The following is a 25,572-nucleotide window of genomic DNA, read 5'->3' on the forward strand; positions in this document are numbered from 1 at the left end:
GGGGCTCTTCCCTCCAAGCCCTAGCCCACCTGCTGTCCCCCGCCTTTGCGGCCCTTTGGGGCCCTTTGCTTACTAGCCCGGGCTTGTCTCTGCAGACAGGGGAGTCCCGCGAGGGTGTGGGCTCTTCCTCCTTCCTCTGGCTCAGAAGCAGGCAGGAATCAGCAGTTTCCTCCTGACAAGGCCCCCTCTGGGCAGTGGGAACCGGGACAGACTCTGCAAGGTGTTAACCCTTTCATTTCCTTTCCTCTTCTCTCTCTTTTTTTAAGTGCTTGAGGGAATTTTATTTATTCATTTAACAAACCTGTGGTGGGCAGCCTGCTGTGCTGACTGAAGGCCATTTCTTCTTCTTTTTTTTTTTGGTTGTCAATCTGTATTTTTGTTTTATTATCTTTTAAATTTATTTTTAATTGGAGGATAATTGCTTTCAATACTGGGTTGATGTCTGCTGTACAACAATGTGAATCAGCCACAAGTATACATATATACCCGCCCTCAGGAGCATCTCTCCCCACATCCAAGTCATCACAGAGCACTGGGCTGAGCTCCCTGGGTTATACAGCACCTTCTCACTAGCTGTCTATTTTACACATGGCAATGTATATATCTCAATGCTACTTTCTCAATTCATTGGGGCCATAAGTTATAGAATTTCAGGGCTGTAAAGAACTTTGGAAACTATCTAGCTCAACCTCCTCATTGTATAAAAGTAAAATAACAAGAAATGATTGGTTCTTTAATTAATATATAGCTGTCATTTATTAGATGCTATGTGCCAAGTATTGTGCTAATACATACTTTTTCTATTTAATCCTCATAAAAATAGACTTGTTATTTCTATTGTTAAAATAAAAATACAACTCAGATCAGGTATGTAACTTGCCCAAGGTCGCACAAGTGGTAGGACTGACTTTTAAATACAAATCGGTTGGAATTCCAAGCCTATGGCCTTAACTACTGTTCTATTGTACCAAGAAACTGAGAGTAGGAACAGAAGCATAGTCTACGTGTGATTTTTTTTTCTTGCTTTAAGAAGTGGCTTTTGGTCCCAGTAGCAGACACTCCCTCTTTAGGGGGTTCAAAAGGCAGCCATACGGGTCACTTGGTGTCACATTGATCCCCAGGCTGCAGATCTCGTGTCCACAGGACTTTGCACAGAAATCCATCTTAGAATTTGTCACACTGCATAACAGTTAACTAATAACGGCCAGCCTAACACACCGGGCATGGTGTTAATCTTGCCACATCTGATCATCCCGTGAGGTAGGCATTATGAGTCCCACTTCACAGATGATGATGTAGACACACTAAGCTACTTCTGAAGCTGGGAAGTAGCACAGATGGAATCTAAACTCTGAATCCCAAACTCTTTGGCACTGCATGACGCTGCTTGCTATTTTTATCTCTCACTCTCTTGCCCACTGGATTATGACACGTTGGAGAGTAACGATCATGTCTTTTTTATGTCTGCATTCCCAGTGCCTAGTACAGTGCTGGGCACTCAAGAGATCTTTGATACCCTCTTGCTGAATGGATGGACGGAGGGAGGGATACAGGGAAGAATGGAGGGTAGATAGATGGATGACATGACGGATGGATGGACAGACTGATGGATCGTGGTGACCACCGAGATGGCGGCCTTCTGATCCTCTCACAGGACAGGGCTCGCCACTGACTTCCTCGTCTCTTCCACCCTCAGGTCTGGACTCTGAACTCCCCTTGCTCTCCTCCTTTCCCTCTGCCGGGACGCCTGGTTCTTCTTCCCTAGCTTTCAACCTATCAGTCACGCGTGACCCCCTTTGCCCTCCTCCGGCTTGTCCAGCCTACATACCTGCCTGCCTCCTCTACCCCTCACTGTGGCCGGCAGGGCCCTGCGTGGGCAAGACGTGGTCCCTGTTACCCCTGACCGGCCTCCTCTCCAGCCACAATTTCTGCCACATGCTGTGGTGCAGCTGCAGTGGTCTCCTCGCTCTTCCTCACTTGCTCGGGGCCTGCCAGGCATTCTCTGTACTGCTGTTCCCGCCCACTCTCTCCAACGCTCTCCCCAGATACCCACACAGCTGGCTCTTCCTCATTCTTTGCTCAGATGCTGCTTTCTCAATGAAACAATCCTCTTGGGTCCTGCCTCTCCCCGTTCCCCGCTTTATTTTCTCTCTACAGCAACTGTCATCACTGGAGAGACTACCCGTTTTATGTATTTCTATGTCTTGCCTCACTAACAAAGTGAGTAAGGGGCTTTCCCTGGTGGCTCAGACGTTAAAGAATCTGCCTGCAGTGTGGGAGACCCAGGTTCGATCCCTGGGTTGGGAAGATCCCCTGGAGGAGGGCATGGCAACCCACTACAGTATTCTTGCTTCGAGAATCCCCATGGACAGAGGAGCCTGGCGGGCTGCAGTCCATGGTTTGCAAAGAGTCGGACACAACTGAGCAAAAGTCGTGGACACACACACAAAAGCTCCATGAGGGCAGGTCGTGATGTAGCAGGGTTCACGGCTGAAGCCGGCAGCGCTCACGACACTGGATGGGATATATACGGAATGATTCCGCAGGATCAACAAACGTAGCTCAAGTGCATGGGCCTGCCACCTCTCTCATTGCAGGCTGCGATGGTCTGGGTTGTCCAGTAGCAAAGTCATGTCTGACTCTTTGCAACCCCATGGACGGTAGCCCTGCCAGGCTCCTCTGTCCATGGGGTTTTCCCGGCGAGAATACTGGAGCGGGTTGCCATTTCCTCCTGCAGGGGATCTGGGGGCAGGCGTGTCCTGAGCGGGGTGTGTGCCAGGGGCGTCCTCCTTACCGCCTTGGTGCACTGCACGTCCTTCCCCAGCAGCCAGTTGAGCTCCAGGTTGCCCTCGCCCTGGTAGCACGACTGCAGGCGCTCCTTGATCTGCAGGTTGACGGCGCGGATGGGGAAGGCGCAGAGGGCGGAGTCATCCGGCGGCTGGTGGTACTGCTTCTGCCCTTTGGAGAAGATGGCGAAGAGCACGTCGTCCTGGCCGGTGATGTTGAAGGCCCGCGCCAGCGCGTCCCCGGGCTTGGCGAGGTAGGCGGCCTGCAGGAGGCGGTATTCCACCCCGGCCCGCGTGCAGCCGAAGGGAAGGGACACGTAGGAGTGGAACTTGGGGTCGTCCTTGCAGAGCCGCACGATGCGCGAGGTGTAGAAGAGGTCCCCGGCCGAGTTGATGGCCATGCCCTCGGGGGTCTCGGGCTGGACCGTCAGGAAGTAGACGAAGCCCCCGCTGGCGAAGCCGTAGATGTAGAAGATGTCGAAGTGGGCCACCAGGGCCAGGGTGTCGGAGGGGATCTTGATGAGCGAGGAGACGAAGTCGCTGTGCAGCTCGTAGTCGAGCATGGCGGAGGACTCGGGGTCGCGCGGCAGCTTGCGGCTGGACAGCGTGGGGAAGTAGTCCTGCTTGCCGTCCACGGCCGTGCCGATGAAGAGCTTGCCGTCCTCGCCCTCGGAGCGCACGATCACCCCGTACATCGTGCCCGTCCTGTTGACGCTGGACAGGTAGTGCTCCTTCTTGTGGGCCGGCTCCACCAGGATGAAGAGGTCGTCGAGCCGCAGCAGCTTGCACACGCCCTGGTACAGGCTGCCGCAGGCCAGCAGCCGGCTCTCCGAGTAGTCGATGAGGAGCAGCTTGTTGACGTTGTTGGTCAGCGTGAGCGCCTCGCCGCAGGGCTGCACGATCAGCGGCGGGTAGCAGGACTTGTTGTCCTCCTCCGGGCCCGTCTTGTGAGCCACCTGGATGGTCAGGTTGCCCGTCAGCTTGTACACGCGGTTGATGGCGCCCACGTACACCGCCCCGGTCCCGCGGTGCACCGTCAGGTGGTTGAAGGTCCAGTCGCGGTTCTCCGAGTGGAAGGTGCTGAACTGGGGCGCGCCGGCCGCCTGGGGCGCCAGCAGCACGCAGACGGCCGAGAGCAGGACCACAGGCCAGCCGTCCCCGTCTGCCGCCCGCGGCCCGGGCCTCCTCTGTTCCATCCTGAGCCGGCCGAGGGCCAGGACACAGGGCCTCCGATCTCTCGCGAACTCTGCCTCCCCGGCCTGGCCCTCACATGGTTCTGCAAAACACAAGAGGCAGAGCGGTCAGACAGAAAACAAATCCCTGGAGAACCGGCTTGCTTGACCCAGGTCCCAGCGCCTGCTAGCTCTGTGAGCCTCTTCCTTCTGTATTTGGGTTTTTCTATTTTTAACATACATTCTCCCTCTTCGGGATGTTCAGGGAATCCTATTATCTATTTTGGTCTCCAGCTTTGACACTGTAAAATGCTTTTTTTTTTTTTTTTTTTTTTAAACTTTACAAAGCATCTCTATTTCTGTCCTCTTCAGAGATCGTTTTTACCTCTCAGAGAGGTTAACAGACCGAGTCCCCGCAGCCAGTGAATCCCAGTGTGGGGACTAAGGCCAGTCTTCCCACCCAGTTGCCAGTTTCCTCCTGCTCGCTCCCAGTCCAGTGGAAAACGCTCCAGCCTGTGAAACACCAGTGGTCAGGGAGGCCCTCTCCCAGGCTCTCCCTTCCGAATCTGGTGTCCCAAATAAAATTCCTTCTTATTTCAGCCGTCCACCCCCTCTCACTGCTGGGTTCCTCTTTCATGCTCCGTCCCCCACAAGGAAGGAAGGACGGGAGCTGGGCACCTAATATTGCCTCTCCCTGCCCTTCAGCCTGGTCCTCTCTAGAGAGAGTCCTGCAGTGTTAGCAGGGAAAACTTGTTCTGAGTGAGCTAGGCCTGGGGCCCCCACGGGTGCTATTCAGGAGCCTGAAGAGTCCCCAGGGAAAGGGCAACCACCCACCCCTCCTCTTTGGGTCGGGAGGATGTCAGCCACTGCCTCCCCGGTAAGCAGGGACCCTGTTGCCTTCTTTGCAGGTCGAGTCCAGTGTGGAGCCGGCCACCTTACTCATGGGGACTGGCTGGCTGAGTCCAGCCTCAGCCACCTGGCGAGAGTTCTGGGTTTGGGAGACATGGGGAGGAGCAAAGGGAAGTGAGTTGAAGGTCAGTCGCATGGCAGCCACTGCTGGGGCTCCGTGATGGTTTAAGGCTCCACACGATCAACCTCAGGCTGCCCGCCCCTGCCAGTCAGTCCCCTGCCCTGACTTCCCTGCTCCCTCTCTGCCCTCCCAAGCTCCAGGTTCTGCAGCTTTTGCTACTATTCCAGGAAAGCTTGGGGCGTGCCGGCCACCACCCAGAGGGGCAAGGTGGGGCTCCTGCAGACCTTCAGAGAGTGGTGGGCAGGGGATAGACGGTGGAGCCTTCCCATCGCTCTGCCTGCTCCTGACTTATCGGGGAGGTGGGGACAGTGGTAGCTCTAGCAGAGAAGTCTTTTCTCCCGGCTGGACAGACTAGCCGGCAACCTTCTTGGACAAGTCCAGACAGAAGTCTGGGTAATGAGGCAGCAGAAGTGGAAAGGCTCAGGCCCAGGATGGAGCACGTGTGCCAAGGCGGGCTGCTGCTGCTGCTGCTGCTAAGTCGCTTCAGTCGTGTCTGACTCTGTGCGACCCCACAGACAGCAGCCCACCAGGCTCCACCGTCCCTGGGATTCTCCAGGCAAGAACACTGGAGTGAGTTGCCATTTCCTTCTCCAAAGCATGAAAGTGAAAAGTGAAAGTGAAGTTGCTCAGTCGTGCCCAACTCCTAGCGACCCCATGGACTGCAGCCCACCAGGCTCCTCCGTCCATGGGATTTTCCAGGCAAGAGTACTGAAGTAGGGTGCCATCGCCTTCTCTGTACCAAGGCAGCCTAGGAGAGTCCAGTTCAGTTCAGGTCAGCCGCTCAGTCGTGTCCGACTCTTTGTGACCCCATGAACTGCAGCACGCCAGGCCTCCCTGTCCATCACCAACTCCCTGAGTTTACTCAAACTCACTTCCATTGAGTTGGTGATGCCATCCAACTGTTTCATCCTCTGTCGTCCCCTTCTCCTCCCACCTTCAATCTTTCCCAGCATCAGGGTCCTGAATCCCTTTATTTATCCCCTACCTGGCTACACGGGGCTGGAATCTGGGATCGAATAGATGCCCCCTGAGGGATCCACGTGCTCTCTGCTCCGTGTCTTTCGAAACTCCCCCTGTCCTCCGTAACTGTGCCTCCCACGCCTGAGAGCCCCCATGGTGCCAGAGGTGGGCCCGACCTGACCACTCGCCTCCAAGGAGGCTCCATCGGGGTGCTGTTCTGGGGTGATTCAACAGGCCCCGGGCTTCCTTGGAAAGAGGAAGGCGCAGCGGCATGAGGCCCGGGCTGACCTCAGGGGCTCTGACACAGCCCTTCCGGCCCCACGTGCTCACCGGCAAAGCCTCCCCGACGGACAGAGCTTTCGGTTTGAAAATCGGAGGTTATTTTTAGCTATGTCCTGGGGCCGGTAGCCGGACGTGAATTCCTCAAGAGAAGCTGCAGAAAGGAAATAACAGAATCCTCACATTCTCCATCTGGGTAGGGAGCTGCAGGAAGCTGGGCTGTGTGCGCCCCTTCTCTGGCTGGGCGTGCCCATTCTCTGGGCAGGAGAGCTCGTTTGCCTACAGGTGGAGGGCAGTGTGTCCCTGTTTGCCTCCCGCCAGAGGATTATAGTTGCCATCATGATGCACTTGGGGTTTGGCCTTCTGGGCAGGGATTTCTGAGACACTCTGGCATTGAGTACGCGGGCAGAGAACCCCTGCCTGCCCCACAACGTACATGCACAGACATGCTTAGCCCATGGTTGGGGGGAGACGGTCCCAGGAGCAGAGGTGAAGCCAGAGGACACCAAGTGAGGTTAAGATGAATTGTCTCACCGCCCTGCCAGGCATCCTCCAGAGACACGGTTTGAAGAGTGAGTGGCTTCTGTTGTCAGGCAGAATTCAGGAAGAAATTTGGGACCTTGGGCAAGTCCAGTCTCATTGCCCTTTCTGGTAGGATGGGATAATGACGGTACCGACCCCTTGGGTTGTCATCAGAGTAAATGAGATAATGCGGGAAAGCCTCTTAGCATGGGAGCTGGCACTCAGTGAATGCTTAACTCATACCAGTTATTATTATCATTGAGGCCTCCCCAAGAGACTGCGCTTTAGGAATCCTGCCAGACCTCCTGACTTCTCTTTTCGCGCATATTCTTCCTTTCCATGGGAATGAACACTGCGGGCAGCCCGTTGAGCCCCAGCCCTCCCTGGCGTGGTGAAGGCGTGCATCAGAGAAAAGGAAACAGATTGAAGGTGATCATCTCCAGCACACTACTGCGCAAGTCCCAGCATGGCTCTCTGCAGCCTGCAGGGAGCCTGGTGGAGGTACAGGATCCCAAGAGTTGAAGTGTGAGTGGGAAAACTGGCCTAGTGTCCAGAAGGCACAGAGTCCTAGGGAAGGGGGCAGAGTGGGGAACCCAGAGAGACCTGCGTTCAAATCCTGCCTGTGTCAACATGAGTTGTGTGGCTTTAGGCTGCTCCAGCGTCAACCCGAGCCTATTTCTTAACCAATAAAGGATGTTATTTGATCTTAAAGAATGCTATTAAAACAAAGGATGTCATAACCAGTTGGTAAGATTTCTTCCTTCAGACAAAATGGTATCTTGAGACTTGCTTCTTTCAGCTTCTAGAGTCAATAATTGCAATAACAGCTGAGGTCCTTCTGTCCTGCCTGGCAGGGCTGGTTAAATCTAGAGGTCTCAACAGACCAGTAATTGTACTGTTTTCCCCTTCCTTCTCAATTAGCGTCTACTCTGGGACAGACTGCTCCCAGGGACCAGCCACACAGATTCCTTCCACGGGGCTCAAGGGTGGTCCACGTAGGAGCCACAGGTACTGGGGCCTCAGGGTCAAGAGGAGACGGGGTTCCCTGAAGTGCAGGGGTGGAGGGACGCTTGCATCTCACCTTGGAATTCACAAGGACAAACAGGCTTCAAGAGTGAGTTGAGAGCCCCAGTCTTTCAATGCCAAGGCTGACATTACCAGGTAGCTCTTCCAAAGAAGGGTCTGGTTGGCAAGGTCTGGTCTGGTTGGTCCTGTCTGAGTTCAAGGTAAGGGAGAAGGGTACCCACCTCTATGCCTCTGATGAGATGCCATGTAGTGTGATGGAGAGACTTATAAGCTCTGGATTTAGGTGCTTGGATTCAAACAGAGGTGTTAGCTGTGTAAACTTGGTCAAGGTACATAGCTGTTCTCTGATGCTATCTCACTAGATGTAATGAGATTGGCACTAGCGTCTACCTCATAGGGTTATGATGGTGAAGTCATTTAATACACATAAAGCGCTTAGAACAATGCTTGGCCCATTATAAACGGCCAAGATACCTTAGCCTTATCCGTAGTAATCCATCTGTCAATAGTCCCACCTTTTCATCTCTGTCCATCCCACGGTCTGTCTTAGAATAAAGTGTCCATCCTTATATTTGGTAGGAGCCAGTGAGCACACGCATGTGATTTTGTACATCTAGGATTTCCTCCTCACCCCGAGTGTCACCCTTGGGGATTTTCTCCATGATGCCTCCTTCCTGTCCGTCTTCCTCTCTCTGTCTAGTTTGTGAAGTCGCTGTGCCACATGCGTTCTCAAGAGCCACACTTGCTGAGTGGCCGTTCTCCTACCAGCCTCCCTCCCCGCCATCCCAAGTCTCAAATAAGGACGCGCCGCCCTGGGATGCCAGCTCTACCCGCAGAGCGCTCAGAGCACTGATGCCGAGGGGAGGCACTTCTTTGGGAAGCAAGAGTCACTAAATGTTTCATTTCGAGGGCCTGGTGACACCATCTCCCCGACGAGGCCTCAGGAAGCAGGTGTTGGTGTCAGCTAGAGGAGGCATCTAATACCTTCCTGATCAGATGCTGCAGGCACCAGGGGCGAAGCAGGGGCGAGACGACAACCATTTCCAGCTCAGCTCAGCAAAAGATTCTCTCCTCCCCACAACCCGTTCTGTTGCCTTTTTCAGGATATCTGGGAGCACAAGCCTCTATGCCTTATTGGCCTCCCTTATTGCAAAAGGAAAGAAGAGGAGGCAGGAAGGGGAGTTAGCATTGGAATACAATTTTGCTAAACTGAGTGAAAGTTCTTGATGCCAGAGCTCCCACCCTTGGGCCCATCTGCAGCTCCTCCTGGCACCATCATCACCAACATCATCCAGGCTATGATATTTCTCAGCACAATAACAGTAAAGGTGTCTATTATTATAACTGCACCAACTAGGTGGCTCACACAGCCAGGATCCTGAGAAGCCAGAATCCAGACAGTAAGTATGAGGAGTGGGGCTGTGCGCTATTTACAACAGGCAAGACGTGGAAGACGTTGGGAAGATCCCCTGGAGAAGGAAATGGCAACCCACTCCAGTATTCATGCCTGGAAAATCCCATGGACCAAGAAGCCTAGTGGGCTACAGTCCATGGGGTTGCAAAGAGTCGGACACGACTGAGCGACTTCACTTCACTTCAAGATGTGGAAGCAACTACAGTGTCCATCCACAGAGGAATGGGTCAAGAAGATACGGTGCACATATACAATGGAATATTATTCAGTCATAAAAAACTGAAATATTGCCATTCGCAGCAACGTGGGTGGACCTAGAGAATATCACACTAAGTGAAGTAAGACAGAGAAAGACAAATATTATAATGATATCACATATGTGGAATCTAAAAAGTAATACAAAGGAATCCATATACAAAACAGATGCAGACTCAGACATAGAAAGCAAATTTATGGCTACTAAAGGGAAAAAGAAGGGGGGCAGGGATAATTTAGGGGTATAGGATTAACAGACACTAAAATATATAAACTAGGATTTACTGTAATATACAGGGTGCAATATTCAATATCTTATAATAACCTATAATGGAAAAGAATCTGAAAAAAATATATATATAACTGAATCACTTTGCGGTACACCTGAAACTAACACAATATCAGCTATAATAAAATCAACTATACGTCAATAAAACAAAACGGACAAGGAAGCCTAGTGTGCTGCAGTCCACGGGGGTCACAAAGGGTTGGGACACGACTGATCGACTGAACTGAAAATGAACAGAAAACGAGGCCTGTGAAGTCAGAGGAGTCAGCAGCTGTTCCTGGGCTTCACCCAAAGCCCTTTCCTCTCCCAGGGCAGGGAGAAGCCCGTCCTCTCCTCGGCTGACCCTCCTAATATGTGGCGCCTTTAAAGCAGGGATTCCAGGCTGGTGCTGAAGGCAAGTCTAAGATGACTCCAACCCACTTCCCTTTTTTCAAACGAAGAAGCCAAAACACATGGAGAGGAAACAAATTGTCAAACGTGAGTCACCGTGACTTGGAGGCAGGTGCCAGCAGAACCCAGACCTTGTGGCAGAGCCCTGCTACTTCCTCTGCTGTGAGCAAAGTGGTCCTGGGGGCAGGTTACGTTTAGCCTCGAGGCTGCCCTGTTTGGGGGGCACAGAAGATGCCTTTTGATGGTGGAGGCCCAGTGATGGTGGAGGTGGGCCTGGCACTGGGCCTGGACAGGGAGGTGATATGCAGGGCAGACTCGATGGGTGCGGATTAAGGGGCAGGGGAAAAGAGGGACACAAAGCTCCCCTCTGTGTCAGGGGAGTGAGCTCCTCCAGGCCCAGGCAGGCCCAGGCGGTCATCACACATGAGGAGGCTTCCTCTACTGTGACTGGTTTTCCCAGTGGTCATGTATGGATGTGAGAGTTGGACTATAAAGAAAGCTGAATGCTGAAGAATTGATGCTTTTGAACTATGGTGTTGGAGAAGACTCTTGAGAGTCCCTTGGACTGCAAGGAGATCCAACCAGTCGATCCTAAAGGAAATCAGTTCTGGGTGTTCATTGGAAGGACTGATGCTGAAGCTGTAACTCCAATACTTTGGCCACCTGATGTGAAGAACTGACTCATCTGGAAAGACCCTGATGCTGGGAAAGATTGAGGGCAGGAGGAGAAGGGGACGACAGAGGATGAGCTGGTTGGATGGCATCACCGACTCGATGGACATGGCTTTGGGTGGACTCTGGGAGTTGGTGATGGACAGGGAGGCCCGGCGTGCTGCGGTTCACGGGGTTGCAGGGAGTTGGACATGACTGAGCGACTGAACTGAACTGAACTGAGACTGGGGAGCTCCCACAGCATCCTGTACCATCTTCCTCGGGCTTGCAGATAACCTCACAGACAGGACACGTGTGTCCCAGCACGGGCCGCGTCTTTCTTTTTCTCAAAGAGTCAGAAATAGAGCAGAAGGGACGGGAGTGAGCTATCCAGCAGGCATCCTATCCAGAGAGGATCTCAGGGAATCCTGCCAAGGAAATTATGGAATTTTCTGACAGTGAGTTTTCCTGACAGCTGTTGAGGAATACGCTTATCCAGAGGCAGGGGACTGGTTCCAATGACCCAAGAAGGCAGCCTTCAGGGTAGGATTTCTATGAATCAAAATCTACAAGAGTAAAATATTCTCACAGCAAAATTCGGGGGGCCCTGCCTTGCCTCTCGTGAATGGACTGCTCCTGAAGGACCCACACGCATGTCATCTGCATGGCTGTACATGCCAGGACTCCGAGCGTCACTCTGTCGAACAGCGACCTCCGCGGTAGTCCAGGCACGTTGGGTAGCACAAGGTGAGCGCCAGGGCGCGCACAGAGGCCCCGGGTGATGCCGACAGCTGAAAGGCCTCAATTAGAGTGAAAGGAGTTATCTGGTATTTAAATAATTATTAGATGGAAGGAGTAATCATGGGTTTGAGCTGATTTTTTTCCCCCACTGTCACCCTGATGGCGTCTATAATATTATTATTCAAATGCCCATGATTCTCATTGAGAAGAGACCAGGAGAGAAAGTGGGGGGAGGGGAAGGAGGGCAGGGAGAGGGTGGGGGAGAGACTCATTTAATCTCCATGTGACGGGGCTGCAGGAGGTACGATTAGTCTTTTTCTTATTTCAGCTGTCACTCAGGCACAGACACCCGAGATTGTTATTAGCGTATTTCATGCACGCGATTTAAAGGGAAAAGGGGAGGGAGTGGGGTGGGGAGAGGCAGAATTTCCTACAGAAAATAACAGGACCAGAGGAACAATTTAGACGTCACTGCTGTACCAGCTGCATTTGCTTCATTAATCGAATGTCATTTTTCCCCCCAGACTCTGGGCTGTTCTGTGAAGCTAAGTGGTTACACCTTGCCCCAGAGCAAGAGAGAGGAGGCGAGGGGAGACGAGAGGAGGAGGAAAACGGGCCTCTGCCTACATGTCCTCTGGGCCTCTTTTCTGAGAAAGTGAAATAGACAACATTGTGTTCCCCAGCCCCCCCCAACCCCCCGCAGTGTGTCAAGGCAACTTTCGGTAGCATCTGAAAGTTGCTCCTCTCACTGTGAGAAGGGAGATACCCTGCTTCTCCTTCACGCCATTCTTTTCCACAGGTGGATAAATCTGATCCAGTTTCAAATAACCAAGGAGTAAGTGAAGGGATGTGGGGGCGTCCCTAACACTGATCAGCAGTTAGGGAAACACCCAGATTTCAGACGGTGAGGGGGCCAGGCAGGTGCCTCGCATCCTCCATGAGTGCATGGCAGGGGCATGTTCTCCGCCCCCTAGATGGCACCGTGGGCAAGGTAGGGGGCAGGGGAGGTTCAGGGCTGGGCCCTGGCATGAAAGGCAGGTGTCTCAGGTGTGCCCCTGCTGACACGCACCCCGAAATTCATATGGCAAAGCCTTAATCCCCAAGACCTCAGAGCAGGACTGCGTTTGTTGTCAGGGTCTTTATAGAGGTAACTGAATTAACATTAGATATTTAGCTTGGTGCGTGTGCATTATAAGTCACTTCAGTCGTGTCCAACTCTTTGCAACTGCATGACTGCAGCCCGCCAGGCCCCTCTGTCCACGGGATTCTCCAGGCAAGAATACTGGAGTGGGTTGCCATGCCCTCCTCCAGGGCATCTTCCCGACCCAGGGATCGAACCCACATCTCTTATGTCTCAATGCACCAGTGTCCTTACAAAAAGGGGGGCATTTGGGCACAGAAACAGATAGGCTTTGAGGGAAGACGTGTGAAGAGACACAGGGAGACGACGGCCACCTGCAAGCCAAGGAGAGAGTTCGGGACAGTGCCTTCCCTCACAGCCCTGCCCACACCCTGACTCCAGACCTCCAGGAGGCCGTTAACCCCCGGTGTCTAGGCCACCCCAGGGTGGTGCTGAGCCACAGCAGTCCTCGCTAACTCCTGTAGCCAGGAGGAGCGATGCACTCCACTGGCTGGGCTTGGGACCTACTCCTCGAAAGAAAAGGGTGTTTGTGGTGAGGGGGATGGGTGGAAACCACCACGGGGCCAACAGTCCTAGAGATGAAGGCACCTTTGGGTCTCTGTGAGAACTGGGGACGGCAAGACGAGCTTCCCTTCTCACCCAGGCAAACACAGGGCCCCTGAGCCCGCTTTGGCCCCGGCGGGAGTAGAACCTCTCCCCTCTCCCGCTGCTCCTGCAGAGGGCTCCAGTCCATCTCGCCTCCCCCGTCCGCTTCTGCTCCAGCCCGGAAGAGTCCACGTGTCGCCTGCCCACCCCAAGGACACTCGAGGATACTCTGTGGCCCCAGGAGCCACATCGCTCCATTCCCACCGCAGATCCTCCTCCGGCCTGTCCTCCAGGGAGCCCTGCCTCTTCACCCCGGGGAGGGTTTTCTGTTACTGTTGTTTTTAATTTCTCCCAGGTCTCCCAGTGGGCTGTCCTCGAGCCCTGGAAACCGCACCAGCTCTCCCAGCGCCTTAGCAAAACACGCCGTGTTTCTCCTCTCCGCTCACAGGCTATCAAAGTTTGGAATTGTCTCCCTGCATTATGAAGGGGTTCCAAAGACAGGCGCTGATTTGAAGGGCTGCAGCAGGGAGGGGCTGGGCTCCTTTCTGGGGCGCTGGCTGGGCTGGCTCGGCCAAGTCAAAACAAGATTCATTACACCGGGGGCAGGAGCAGGGAGATACACTGCCTGACCCTGCAGACCTGCCCCATATGTCACGGGCCTGTCAGAGCTCTCCCAGAATTCCCTTTATTATCTAAAGGTCGCCCCCCGGGCAGTGTGGAGAGGGGCCCACGGTATAAACCAAACTACAAGAGCCATCAATTTCAAGCAGCTGCCAGCCAGCCACCCCTCCCTGTCCCCCTTCCGTGGGCTCTGCCCTCTTCAACCCCCTCTGGGGGAATGGCGCGGCCTGGCCTGGCTGTGACCACCTCACCCCCGGGGGCAGAAAGAATTTCGGTGACTTAGCAGGGCACTGAGCCTCCAAGCTGTGCCCTGGGAGTATGCCTGCCCTCTGCACTATGGGGGCCCTAGAAAGGTTACCCCACTGGTCCCCGGACTCCAGCTGAACTGTATCCAAACCACCCCAGTGGTGGGGTTGCTCTGTGGGTAGGCCTTTTGAAATCAAAGGACAGGAAGAGGCATTTTCAGGCCCCTTCCCAAGTCTGGCAAAGGAATAAAAGTGGGAATCCAGCTTTGCTAAGTCAAATCCCAATTCATGTTTGAAGACCTCAAAACTGAAGGGCCATGAATAGTAGGACGATAAAAATTTCCATGATGGCAAAAATAATAAAGAGGAGCAGCTATCATTATTATTATTATTTATTAACCTTCTGCTATGTGGCATACTGCTAGATTCTTGGCAAACGCAATGGGTAGTTTTATGATTATTCTGCAAGATAGGTATTATTCTCCCCATTTCACAGATTAAAAAAATGGTGGGAGGGTCCTATCTTCTCAGGAGGGTTGAGTAACTAGCATCATTCTGCTAGGATGCAGAACTTACTGACACCCATGCTTTCCCCACCCTTTCACATCACTGAGATGTGTTTACAAGTTATTTTTCAACCAAACTCTCTTGTCCCTGGTCTAGGAAGACTCGTGAGGATGTTAAACAAGACTTGGCAAGGACTTTAAAGGTCAAGCCTTGAGGTTCCATTTTATCTGGGTAAGGAAGCAGGGCTGAAAGTGGAGTGGCCAAGACTGAGTTATCTGTTACAAGGTGGAGTCCAGAGGTGCTTTGTGACAAAAGGTTTGCAGGCTGGCAGTCACCTTTCAGAGAAATTCCAAAAGATCTTTCCGAGAGGCCTGGCAGGGTGTCTCCTGCTTTCTCATCCATGCTTACTGTACAAGGGAGAGCCAGGAACTCTGAGACAGAAATGGGACAAGAGAGCAGGACACAGGGCCCGACTAAGGGGTTAGATCTTAACAAACGACAGTCACTCCACTTAAGGGCATATTATGCTCCATTACCTGCCTTATTTTCAAGGAAGAGTGACACACCTCCAGTTCTCAGCAGTGGGGGCGGGGTGGGGGTGTTGGAGGAGGCGAAAGAGCAAGGAAAGTGAAAACACAAAGCCCTGGACATTCATCTCAGCTCAGGCAGGGGACTGGCCCTACACGCCACTTACTCTCTGGGAAGTGGTCCTGCCTTTCTCCTCTTGAAGAATTTTAACCGCTCCCAGGAGACCCTGGGTGAGAGCACTTGCTGTTTCTCTTGCAGACCCTCCTGCTTTCTGTCCCATGGCAGCCACTGAAAGAGCTCCAGGGACCAGGGGAACTCCCCATTGCTGATTCCTTGTCCTGGCGTCAGGGAAAGTGGCCATTAGTGCCAGATCAAGGTGCATTTTTTTTTAATGCTGTTTCCAGAAGCTGGGGTTCCCAAAGTTCAGAAGAGTGGTCCTCTTCACCAGCAACCCTGCACTGCCTCCCTGAAAATGTGCATGAAAGATAGTCACCATCCAGGCTTCCCACCCTGGTGGACGCCCCCGGCTACGGTGAAAGCCACCGGCATCAAAGACTGAGCCGAGGATTTCCTGCAAGACGCACCTTGTCCTGCTTCATCCCCTGTGCGTCAGAAGACTACCGCTGACTGACTTTGCCAGGCATATGGCCAAAGGATGATATCCACCCATGGAAACACCCTCCTCGGCTCCCTGCTGCTGCCCAGACAGACCTGGGACTGCTAAGTGCCCAAGTTCAAGTCCTCCCAAGCTGGCTCTTCCATCTTTCTCTGGCTCTCCCTACCTCTTCCATAATGACTCCACTCCTAACGAACTTGTTCATTTGCTGAGTCCCCAAAACACCTCGCACAGTTTTATCTCTGGAATGTCCATCTCCACTTTCTTCTTGGCCTATCCAAATCCTGCCCATCCTTCAGCATTTCAGGAAGCCTCTAGACACGCACCCGTCTCTTCTCCAAAGTCCATTAGAAATTGCTGTTTCTAGCAGACATTGCACTTCAGTGTCGGCCCTCTTTTTCACGTGACCGTGTCCTACCTTCCTACCGAAGTAGAGGTCTTTGACATCTGTGCAGGGTTAGCATGAGACTTTTGACTCAAGACTGCACGCAGTCTCGGAGAAGGCGATGGCACCCCACTCCAGTACTCTTGCCTGGAAAATCCCATGGATGGAGGAGCCTGGTGGGCTGCAGTCCATGGGGTCGCTAAGAGTCGGACATGACTGAAGCAACTTAGCAGCAGCACCACCAGCAGCAGTGCTCAGTCTGACTTGTGGAGAGCAGGGTAAAGGGGAGGGGATTGCATACGTGCTTCCCTCACCCGCTAGGCTGCTCTAAGCCATGGTGGAATAACACACTTGCCTCAATTATTTGTCATAATTGGTCACTGGGCAGCAGTGAAGAGAGTGAACCATTTGGGAAGGATCCTGGCTGCGGTTCATCTTGGGCCCACTGGGTGATGAGCAAATGTCACTAGCCAGGTGGATAAGGTGGGGAAAAGGATGGAGCAGAGTGGGAAGATGCCAGCTCTCCTTTGAAGAACGCCCCCTACAGACAGGACTGGTGCAGGAAAAGCCTTGGCAAGAGAGTGCCAAAGCCACGAGTTATACATATACTATCATCGATCACATTAAACACACACACTCATAAGTGGCCAGCAGACAGCATAGAGTGATCAGGAGCAGAGGGGGTGGGGTGAGACTCCCCCCGGAAGGTTTCGGAGGAGGACTCTCCTATGAGGAAGTCAAGCTCACTGTGACACGTGGCGGCAGACGCAGAGGGAAGACTACGGTAGGATGTGAGTGTGTGCTAAGTCACTTCAGTCCTGTCTGACTCTTTGTGACTCCATGAATCGTAGCCCACCAGGCTCCTCTGTCCATGGGATTCTCCAGGCAAGAATACTGGAGTGGGGTGCCATGCCCTCCTCCAGGGGATCTTCCCAAACCAGGGACTGAACCTTCGGCTCCGGCAGCTCCTGCATTAGCAAGCAGATTCTTTACCACTGAGCCAGCCGGGAAGCCCTTTGGGAGTAGACTTGGATGCAAGTCTTGCTCTACCACTTACTAGTTCAGTGACCTTGAACATGTTATTTAACCTTTTGGAGTTTGACTTTCCTTAACTGTTAAAAGGATACCTCACAGGGTTGTGGTGAGAATCAGTGAGAAAATAGACGAGGTGTTTTGCAAACGCTACGGTTTTGAATAAACACCAATTACCCTTGTTTCTGTTTTTGGAGAAACACTTGCAAGGGCATCGTCTCCTTGGCAACAATGGCTGCCCTGAGTGGTGGTGACGAAAAGGAAGCCTTGGCCTCACGCAGGTGATGGGGTGGTTATTGTGCATGGAGCTTGGGGACCCAGGCTTCTGGGGAGGACCTGGGTGCTGCTGGTACCTAGTAGCCATTACTCCAGCCCTTGGGCCTCACGCTGCCCTGGGCCTCACCCCCTCCTCTCAGGCCCCTGAGAGAGATTTAAGGGCCCCTTTTGGGCTCTGGGTGATTCACCCAGGTACCCCTGGCAGGAAAGAAGAAGGAAAGGGGAAGAGAGGACAGCTGGTCTACAGGAAAAAAGGAGAGAGCTAAGAGCTGCTTGCCCGGGCTGAGCTCCACATTTGGGGCGGGGGCTCTTCCCATGCTTGGGATCTGGTCAGCACAATAGATGGAACTCCCCTCCAGTATCTTCTCCACCTCTCCTTCTTTCCCGGGCTTTTCTGAACCAACAGCTGCCTTTGAATAAAAAGCTGTAACTCCTTTTTATGAGGAAGCTTCTTAAGCAGGCTGTGTCCCAACCCTGTCCCTCCCCACCTTCAGCTTCTATTATTTTACTCTCTTTGTCTGAGGCTCTGAGCTCTTGGCAGAAAAGATCCCAAGCTGTCAAGCAGCTTCTCTTAAGTAACAGGCGCACTCAGGCTCACATGGAGGAGGGGAACTGCAGCGGCGCTGGATAAAGGAGACCCGTGGACACGGCGGGGCCAGGGGCACTCTGGGCAGAGATGTGCTCACTTACGGGGCTAGTCTGTGCCAGACGCACTGGGCCTGGAGGACCCTGAGCATCTGGGTGAGCGGGGAGGGGAGAAGGGGCTTTTGAGGCCCTACAGCGGTGAGCAAAAGTGAAGGGCACAGTTATAGGGGAAGCTGGCCACGGCCGGGGAGAAAACTGTGCCGGAGCGGAGAGAGGGAAACACAGGCCGGGGCAGCACAGGGCCACCTGGGCCGGAGATGAGAGGGCTTTTCCAGGGAGGATCTGGGCCCCGATGATGAATGGGGTGTGAGAGAGGAGCCTGGAAAAGGGTAAACAGCCAGGAGGGAAGCGAGAGGGAGGGAGGCGGGAGGAGAAAGAATGTTGAGGTCAAAGAGCAAAGAAAACTCTCCTGGAGTGATTAATTCAAGATCTAGCAGGCCGCCCTCAGGAGCCACATGTGCTCAGGACATGCTAGGCCCCGCCTTCCCGCCCGGGGCCCCGCCCAGGTGCCCGCAAGTCTATTTTCCCCAGACCCACTCCACACCCTCTGGCAAACCTTCCTTTCCATTTGTCCTGAGTCTCCAAGGGACCCCACTGTAGTATAAACTAGCATTTGTGTAGCGATCTTATAGCTAACTAATAATTTCACCTACACTGAGTACCAAAGAATTCGAATTCTGGTACTGGAGAAGGCTCTTGAGAGTCCCTTGGACTGCAAGGAGATGAAACCAGTCAATCCTAAAGGAAATCAACCCTGAATTTTCACTGGAAGGACTGATGCTGAAGCTGCAGCTCCAGTGCTTTGGCCGATGTGACGAGACGACTCATTGGAAAAGACCCTGATTCTGGGAAAGACTGAATGTGGGAGAAGAAGGGGGTGACAGAGGACAGGTGGTTAGATGGCACCACTGGCTCAGTGGACGTGAGTTTGAACAAGCTCCAGGAGATAGTGAAGGACAGGGAATCATGGGGTTGCAAAAAGTTGGACACGACTGAGTGAACAACATCCTGTTAATGCACTGCTCAGGCAAGCCCGTGAAGGAGAGAGGGGCCGCAGCAAAACCACTTCACAGACATGGGCAGACTTGAGGTGAAATATTTTGGAGAAAGCACTGATCTGGAAGTGGGCCTTGGACGTGATCCTGGAGTTAATCCCTCTCTCTGCTGCTCTGCTGCCTGGAGTGAGAGGTGCCACCAAGTGATACCAGCAAGGACAGACCCCCGACTCTGGAGGTCAGTATCCCTGCACCGGGCAGGTGCTGGCCACACCCAGCACACACTGTCACCAGCTTTCCGGAATGGGCGTGCAGTGTGAGGAGCGCAAGTCAGACCTGCGTTCGTGGGGGCACCCTGTGAGAGAGGAAGAGGCCTAGCTAGGAGCCCTCCACCCAAAGCCACTTGGCTCCTGTCCAGTCCCGGGGAGGGGCCGAGGACTGGAGATGGCTCAAGGGCTAGCGCAGGTATGGCAGGTGAAAAGAATCCAGAAACAGGGCTTTGCAGGCAAAGAGGCTGGGGTGCCAAAGTCCCCTCCCCACCCGACCTGCTCTTATCTGTGGGGGAGAAAACCCATACTTGCCATCTCCCCTGCTAAGACCCTTGCTTCCGCGGTCCCAGCAGCTGGCCCGAGATCGCAGGCAGCCCCTACCTGCCTCTGACTGCCCTGTCTTTTCCAGCTCTCTATCCCGGCTCCGCACGCTCTGAGTCCCAGCCCTGGCAGATCACTGATTAATTCAGGGCTGTTTAATAACCCTTCTATTTCGATGAAACAAGCTGTCTCGTTTTCTTTATTTTTAACACCGACTTTCGTTTCTTTGCTAAGCATCTTACTGTCATTTAAATTTCTCTGTCTCCAACCAAGCTGATAATAGACTGGAGTGAGCAGCTGCTTCCGTCCTGTTTATGACAGTGATTAGAAGTTGGAGCTGGGCAGGCAGAGAGCTGACCACGCACACAGCTCTGCCCCTGCTTGTAGACAGAGGGCTCACTCGGACATGATTAGGACAATTCCGGCTCCAGGAGAGGCCAGGGCTTATCCCAGTCCTCCAGCCTTCCTGGCACGCTATTCCGAGGGGAGTCCTGGGGTGGGGCCAAAGGTGTGAAACCCGGCTCTGTTTACTGTGGAATTTAGGCCAGCAGCTGCGAGTCATTCTCACCGACCTGATACCCAACCTCACTTCTCCAAGGAGCCTTTTCCTGCATTGAATTCCCCGAGCAGCAAACAGAAAGACCCAGGGCGAGAGCGCTGGGGTGTGGGTGGGGACTTCGGCCATCACCTCTTCCACCTTCCTGCTCCACAGGAGACCTGGTCATCTCCTTCCAACCTCTGCTTGAATCCCCCACGTGGATGCAGAGTTCCTTCCCTCCCTGGATCACATGACTGGCTGATTTCTCTCTCCTGTGTTCCCACAACACTTAATTTGTACGACCATTATTTGCGCGTGTTCCCTTTTTCCCCTTGCCACACCGGAAGCTCCTCAAGAGCCAGGACAGTGCCTTGCCTCCCTCACATGATACCCGCCACATAGCAGGTACTTGATAAACATTTGTACAAAGTTAATTACGTTGTGCCAACTTCAGCCTCCTTGCAAGTAATGCAAAAAAAAAAAAACACACACACACACAAAAACCCAAAACCTTTCTTCTGCCTGGGCAGGCCCCTGGGGGAGGTGGCCTGTCTGTCCCTACCTGGACAGGTGTTCTCCGCTTCCTGTCCTCAGGGCAGAGGCCACTGCTTCCTCAGAAGACAGGGCCTTGCTTGTCCCTCCATGCCCAGAGTGACTACACGGCTAGTGGAAGCCTTGGCCCGGGAGGCTGGGGACTCGTGGCAGGAGTCAGTCAGGTGGCCTGGGCCAGGTCCGCTGGATCCCAGCCCCGCCTCCTGTGGCCTTTGGGCCCACCACGGCCGCCTGAGAAAGCTCGCAGGTGCGAGCTGGGCAAACCCGGCCGGCCCCGGCTCCCGCCTCCCGTTCCGGCAGTCTCCCAGCCAGCTCCGTCTGCAGACAGCTGCTCGGGTCATTGTCTCAGCCTCTCCAAGCTGTGAATGCCGAGTCTATAGAGACCGCCACGCAAACAGTGCCCACACTGCCTCTGGGGAGGGAGGGGAGAGCTGGGCTTTGCCAGGGCCATTGACTCTGCAAATAGCAAGGCCTGCTGTGGATGGGGGAAAGCTTGCTGGAGTCTTTAACAGGGGGGAGTGGTTTCTCCACACACTGCCCTGTGCCACAGAGAAGCGCGGGGGTGCCCGAGGGCTGGCGGACTGGCAAAGCAGGGGAGAGGTCCAGCCTCGGGGACACCTGCTCAAACCCAAGAAAGAGAGGCGTGGTGGGGCACAGGGTCGAGGCATGAGAGGCTGGAAAGAGAAGTTCCCACACAGGCAGGTGGAGATGTGTGCTGGGCCTGGCTGGGGCAGACGGACCTCCTCACTCTCTCCACAGCTCGACTGGCCAGGCTGGGTGACAATCCGCTCCCCCAGGCTGGACTCAGCTTCTGCATCTATTGTGTGGACCTGGGGAAAAGTTGCTATCAAACACTAGACGTTTCTCAAGTGTTCTACATATAACACCTATTCTCTTGCAATGCAAGTGGTTTTCTTCATAACATTCTGGAAAAGAAACCCAAGGCACCTTGTCACCCTCTTTTCACCTCTGGCTCTTGGGCAGGCAGTGCTGCAGAAGGCACGGGCCTCCCTCTGCTTGCATCCGCCCTCCCGTGCTGTTTCCAACAAAGGGCCAGGCTCTGCGCTGAAGTAGGGAGGGCTGGGTGGGGGGAGCTTCTTGGGCTAGTAGAAGACAGCTTCTCCCCCGACATCCTGCTACGCTCTGCCCAGGGGTCAGCTCTGCCCAGGGATCTAGTTCCTGGGCCCCAGGGTCTGCAAGTGCTTTAACATGCTGTGTCCATCCCATTCATATCCACGCTTCTAGGAGCTCTCTCTGCAGACAAATGTAAGCTGATTGCAGGCAGGCAGCTAGGAGCATGAGAACTCTGCCCTTTGCCCTTCATTGGAGGCTGACTCCCAGGAAAATGCCAACGTGTCAGTTCTGTGACAGTATCCTAAATCTCTGCTCTTAGATGTGAAGACATCAAAGCCCCAGGGGTAGCAAATTCGGAATTCAAACTCTATCCCCACGGCTTAGTGCTAACCCAGAGCCACACATATGACCTGGGTGCCAGGATCACCGTGGGTTTTGTTCTCAGTTTCCAGTCTCCACTGAGTCTTAAGCTCTTCATCTATTTCTCTCTATACAAATCTTTAGCACACAGATTTTCTTTAAATAAAATCTTATTTTTATCAGAATCCAAACAAATTTCAGAGGGGGTGGGGGGAGGGGAAAACAATCTCTAGCTTGGCTGTATTTCTGCTCTAACTTTTAGAATTATTTTGCACGTTATGACAATTGTTGTTTTTCCAAATCCCTTAACATTATCTTCCCATTCCCAGCTCCAGAAACAAAGGCAAGTGAGGGTGCTCGGAGAGTCAGGGAAAGAATTCATCCCCACTATACACATGAAGAAACGGAGGTGCTGCGTGAGGGGCAGGAGGCCATTCTCCCAGAGTGTCTTGGGGCTCCCTCGTATCTCCCTCTTTGACCTGGGAGCAAATGGAGGGTGAGCATTAGTCAACAGGTGAGAAAGCTTTCAGGAAGATGGAAGAGCCACAAGTGTGAAGGCAGGCCCTTTGTTCTCATGCATCAGGACCCTAACCTGACACTAGCCTCTTCCTGACCATCTGTTCCGACCCCTCTTAGCTGCTCTCAGCATCTTGAAGACGGGTGCCAGGTGTGACTTCCCAGTTTCACAAATTGTTCCCATGGTTTTCTCGAAGCCTCTCACAGCTAGGTTCTTGGGCCCAGAACCTTCAGGGCTTCACACGCTGGGGGTCACTCGGAATGGGGCGCCAGACTTGAATTCTGTTAATTTCCGGATAAACCTCAGGGGGTGTTTGCCTGGCTGAAACCCTAGTGGTTGTGGGTTTTAATTTCACAGAGAGTCAAGGGACTTGCCAAGAAGGTCTGGGTGGCTGAGGTGAGAAAGCCCCAGTCCTTTCAGGGGCTTGTGAAACCCTGACTGCCTCTCTCCTGGAAAAATCACCAGCCTCCAGCGTGGAGCAGGGGCTCAGACCCTGCAGGGCTGGCTGACCTGGGCTCCCAGGGCTGGGCGCAGCGGTGGAGCCTGGCCCTCCCGCCTGGCTTTGGCCAAGGGCTTCCACTGAGAACCCCGAGTTCAGAAAGCAGCCTCTTCTCCCTCAGGTATCTTTGTAGCTCAGGAAAAAAGAAAGGGAAGCTGCAGTGGTGGGGGGGCGGTGGGGGGCGGTCACGGGAGGTGGGAGGTCAGAGGCCAACGTAATATTTACCCAGCCCAGCTGAGAGCTTTCGCTTTCACGGAGCAGGAAACCGCTTCAAAGCGGCAATGTCCCCTCGTGTCACTTCTGCCTGCCCGCTGGCCCTCCTGCCTCCACGGGGCAGTCAGGGCTCTCTCACCCAGCCCTTCCTCTGCTCCTGAACCTTCCACCCTTGGCCTCTTCAAGGCAGGAACCCTCTGCCCTGCCTCCTGCCCAGAGAGGTGCCATGACTTGTCCATGGTTGCACAGCGATGACCACACCTGGGTGCTCCAGCCTTGGGCCTTGAACCTCTTGTCTTTCCTCTGAGTCAGTCACCTGTCACTTGGGGACGCAGGGCAGGCACTGAGGATACAATTCCTCACCCGAAGCCTCTATACCATCCACCACCAGAGCACCAAGAGGAAACTGAAGCCAAGGAAGCTCCTGGAGCCTCGAGTTCAGTGGTTCTTTACACCGGGCAGGGGTGGGGGGCGTGCTTACAAATTCCTTCTCTTCAGAAATACATGTACACACATGCACACACATACACGTATTTCTCAAAAGCATAGACTTTTAAAGGTTTCAAAGGCCTCTTAAAGTCTAAGCACGCCCCCTGGTTCTGTCCATCCCAGGCCCAAGCCTCCCTGCACCCCAAATCTGATCTGAACACGTCAAGGTACAAGCAGAACACTGCCCTCCATTATGGGATTAGAGAAAGTTTTCAAGTTGAAGTGAGATCCGCCTGCTTGTAACCTCCCTCCCTTAATCCTCCCCGCCTTCTCTGTGGACAGAACCTTTAAAGGAGAGTCCTTCTCCAGGAGGCAGACAGAAGGCAGAGATGGCTCTTGGAGGGGGCTTTCCTGCTCAGTCAAGGTTAGGGGGGGGAAATCCGAATATATTTTCTCTGGGTTCCCTCTAATGGGTTCCATCAGACAAAAGTGCGTGCGCTAACAGCAGGATTCTGGACACTTCAATGTGAATACAGATGAGTAACAACATTTCCTGATGAAGCACAGTGGAGTCCAAGCCGCCAGCTCCAGGAGACCGGAAAGGGATGCAATTTACATAGAATACACAGTGCAAAGCCCTTGGGAGGGTGCTCAATGGAGATCTCGCTCTAGGATGTTGACTAATAGAAAACAACTATAGTGGTGTCAGTTTAAAATCCATAGGGGGAAAAAGAAGGCTGGGGTAGCTCAGAGAGGCTGAGGAAGGGGAGAGGGTGAGAGGGAACTGCGAGCATCGCAGTCTCCCTCCCGGAAAACCTGCACCTTCCACTGGTAAGAGCCAAGGGGAAACTTCTGCACCCCCACTCCCTCTGACCCCCTAGCATACTGTTAATTCCATTCTGCCTTTACTTTCCTATTGAAATTCTGGGAGGGGAGGTTCATCTTCCTTCCCCCCAGGATGCTGCAGTATCTTGAAGGTAGGGTCCGTTATATTTTCGTCTTGGTACTGGGTGTTACACATTCCTGGCACTGCCTAAATGATCAATTTCTACTTGATTAAACCTAAGTGGGTTCCGATTCCAGGTTTCATTGTCTTTCTGTCTTGGTTCAGCACAAGGGCAATGATTTGCACGTGAAGATTGCACTTGGAGTTTGTCGAGCTATTCCACTCCTCTTTCTGCTATCCCTCCCCATCCCTCCACATGCAAACAAGAAACCAAGGTGGGAAGGCAGGGTTGTAAATGCAAAGATACAAAAAGTTTAACTCCCCAGACAGCATGGAGAAGAAGTGAAGGTGCCTTAGTCAGGGCCTCCGCCCCCTCTCTCAAAGCTGCAGAAAGAACACATGCTTTTGTTGGGGGGGTGGGGGCAGGCAGAGCAGGGGGGATAATCCACTGGCCCTGCGAGCTCTCCCCGACTTCCTTCTCGAAGACAAGCTGAACTCTGCAAGGGTGACTCCACTGCCTTTTATCTCTCATACCGAAAGTAATTTTAGCCAACGGAAAGCAGGATTAGACTTTCATAACATGATACATTTATCTTGTTTTTCTTTTTTCCTTGCTCTCTCCTCCCTCCCCTCCCTCTTTGACCCCAGGTAAACGTGAGCCAAAGGGGGCACCAAGATTAAATATCAGAGGACACCATCAGATCCTAAGAGACGCTCCTTTCCGGCCTGCTGACACCATCAGATCCTAAGAGATGCTCCTTTC

General features: G+C 53.4%; 1 protein-coding gene across 1 annotated transcript in view; it reads right to left on the minus strand.

Moving 5' to 3' along the window:
- PLXNA2 (plexin A2) overlaps positions 1-25,572 on the minus strand; it is a 232,718-nt gene that overhangs the window by 201,709 nt on the left and 5,437 nt on the right. The window contains exon 2 of the mRNA XM_040263761.1: positions 2,795-4,062. Within this exon, the coding sequence (XP_040119695.1) occupies positions 2,795-3,982 (1,188 nt within the window). The 5' untranslated portion in view covers positions 3,983-4,062. The remainder of the gene's footprint in view (positions 1-2,794; positions 4,063-25,572) is intronic.

This window comes from Oryx dammah, unplaced genomic scaffold (genome assembly GCF_014754425.2).
Source record: "Oryx dammah isolate SB20612 unplaced genomic scaffold, SCBI_Odam_1.1 HiC_scaffold_21, whole genome shotgun sequence".
Classification (NCBI taxonomy): Eukaryota; Metazoa; Chordata; class Mammalia; order Artiodactyla; family Bovidae; genus Oryx; species Oryx dammah.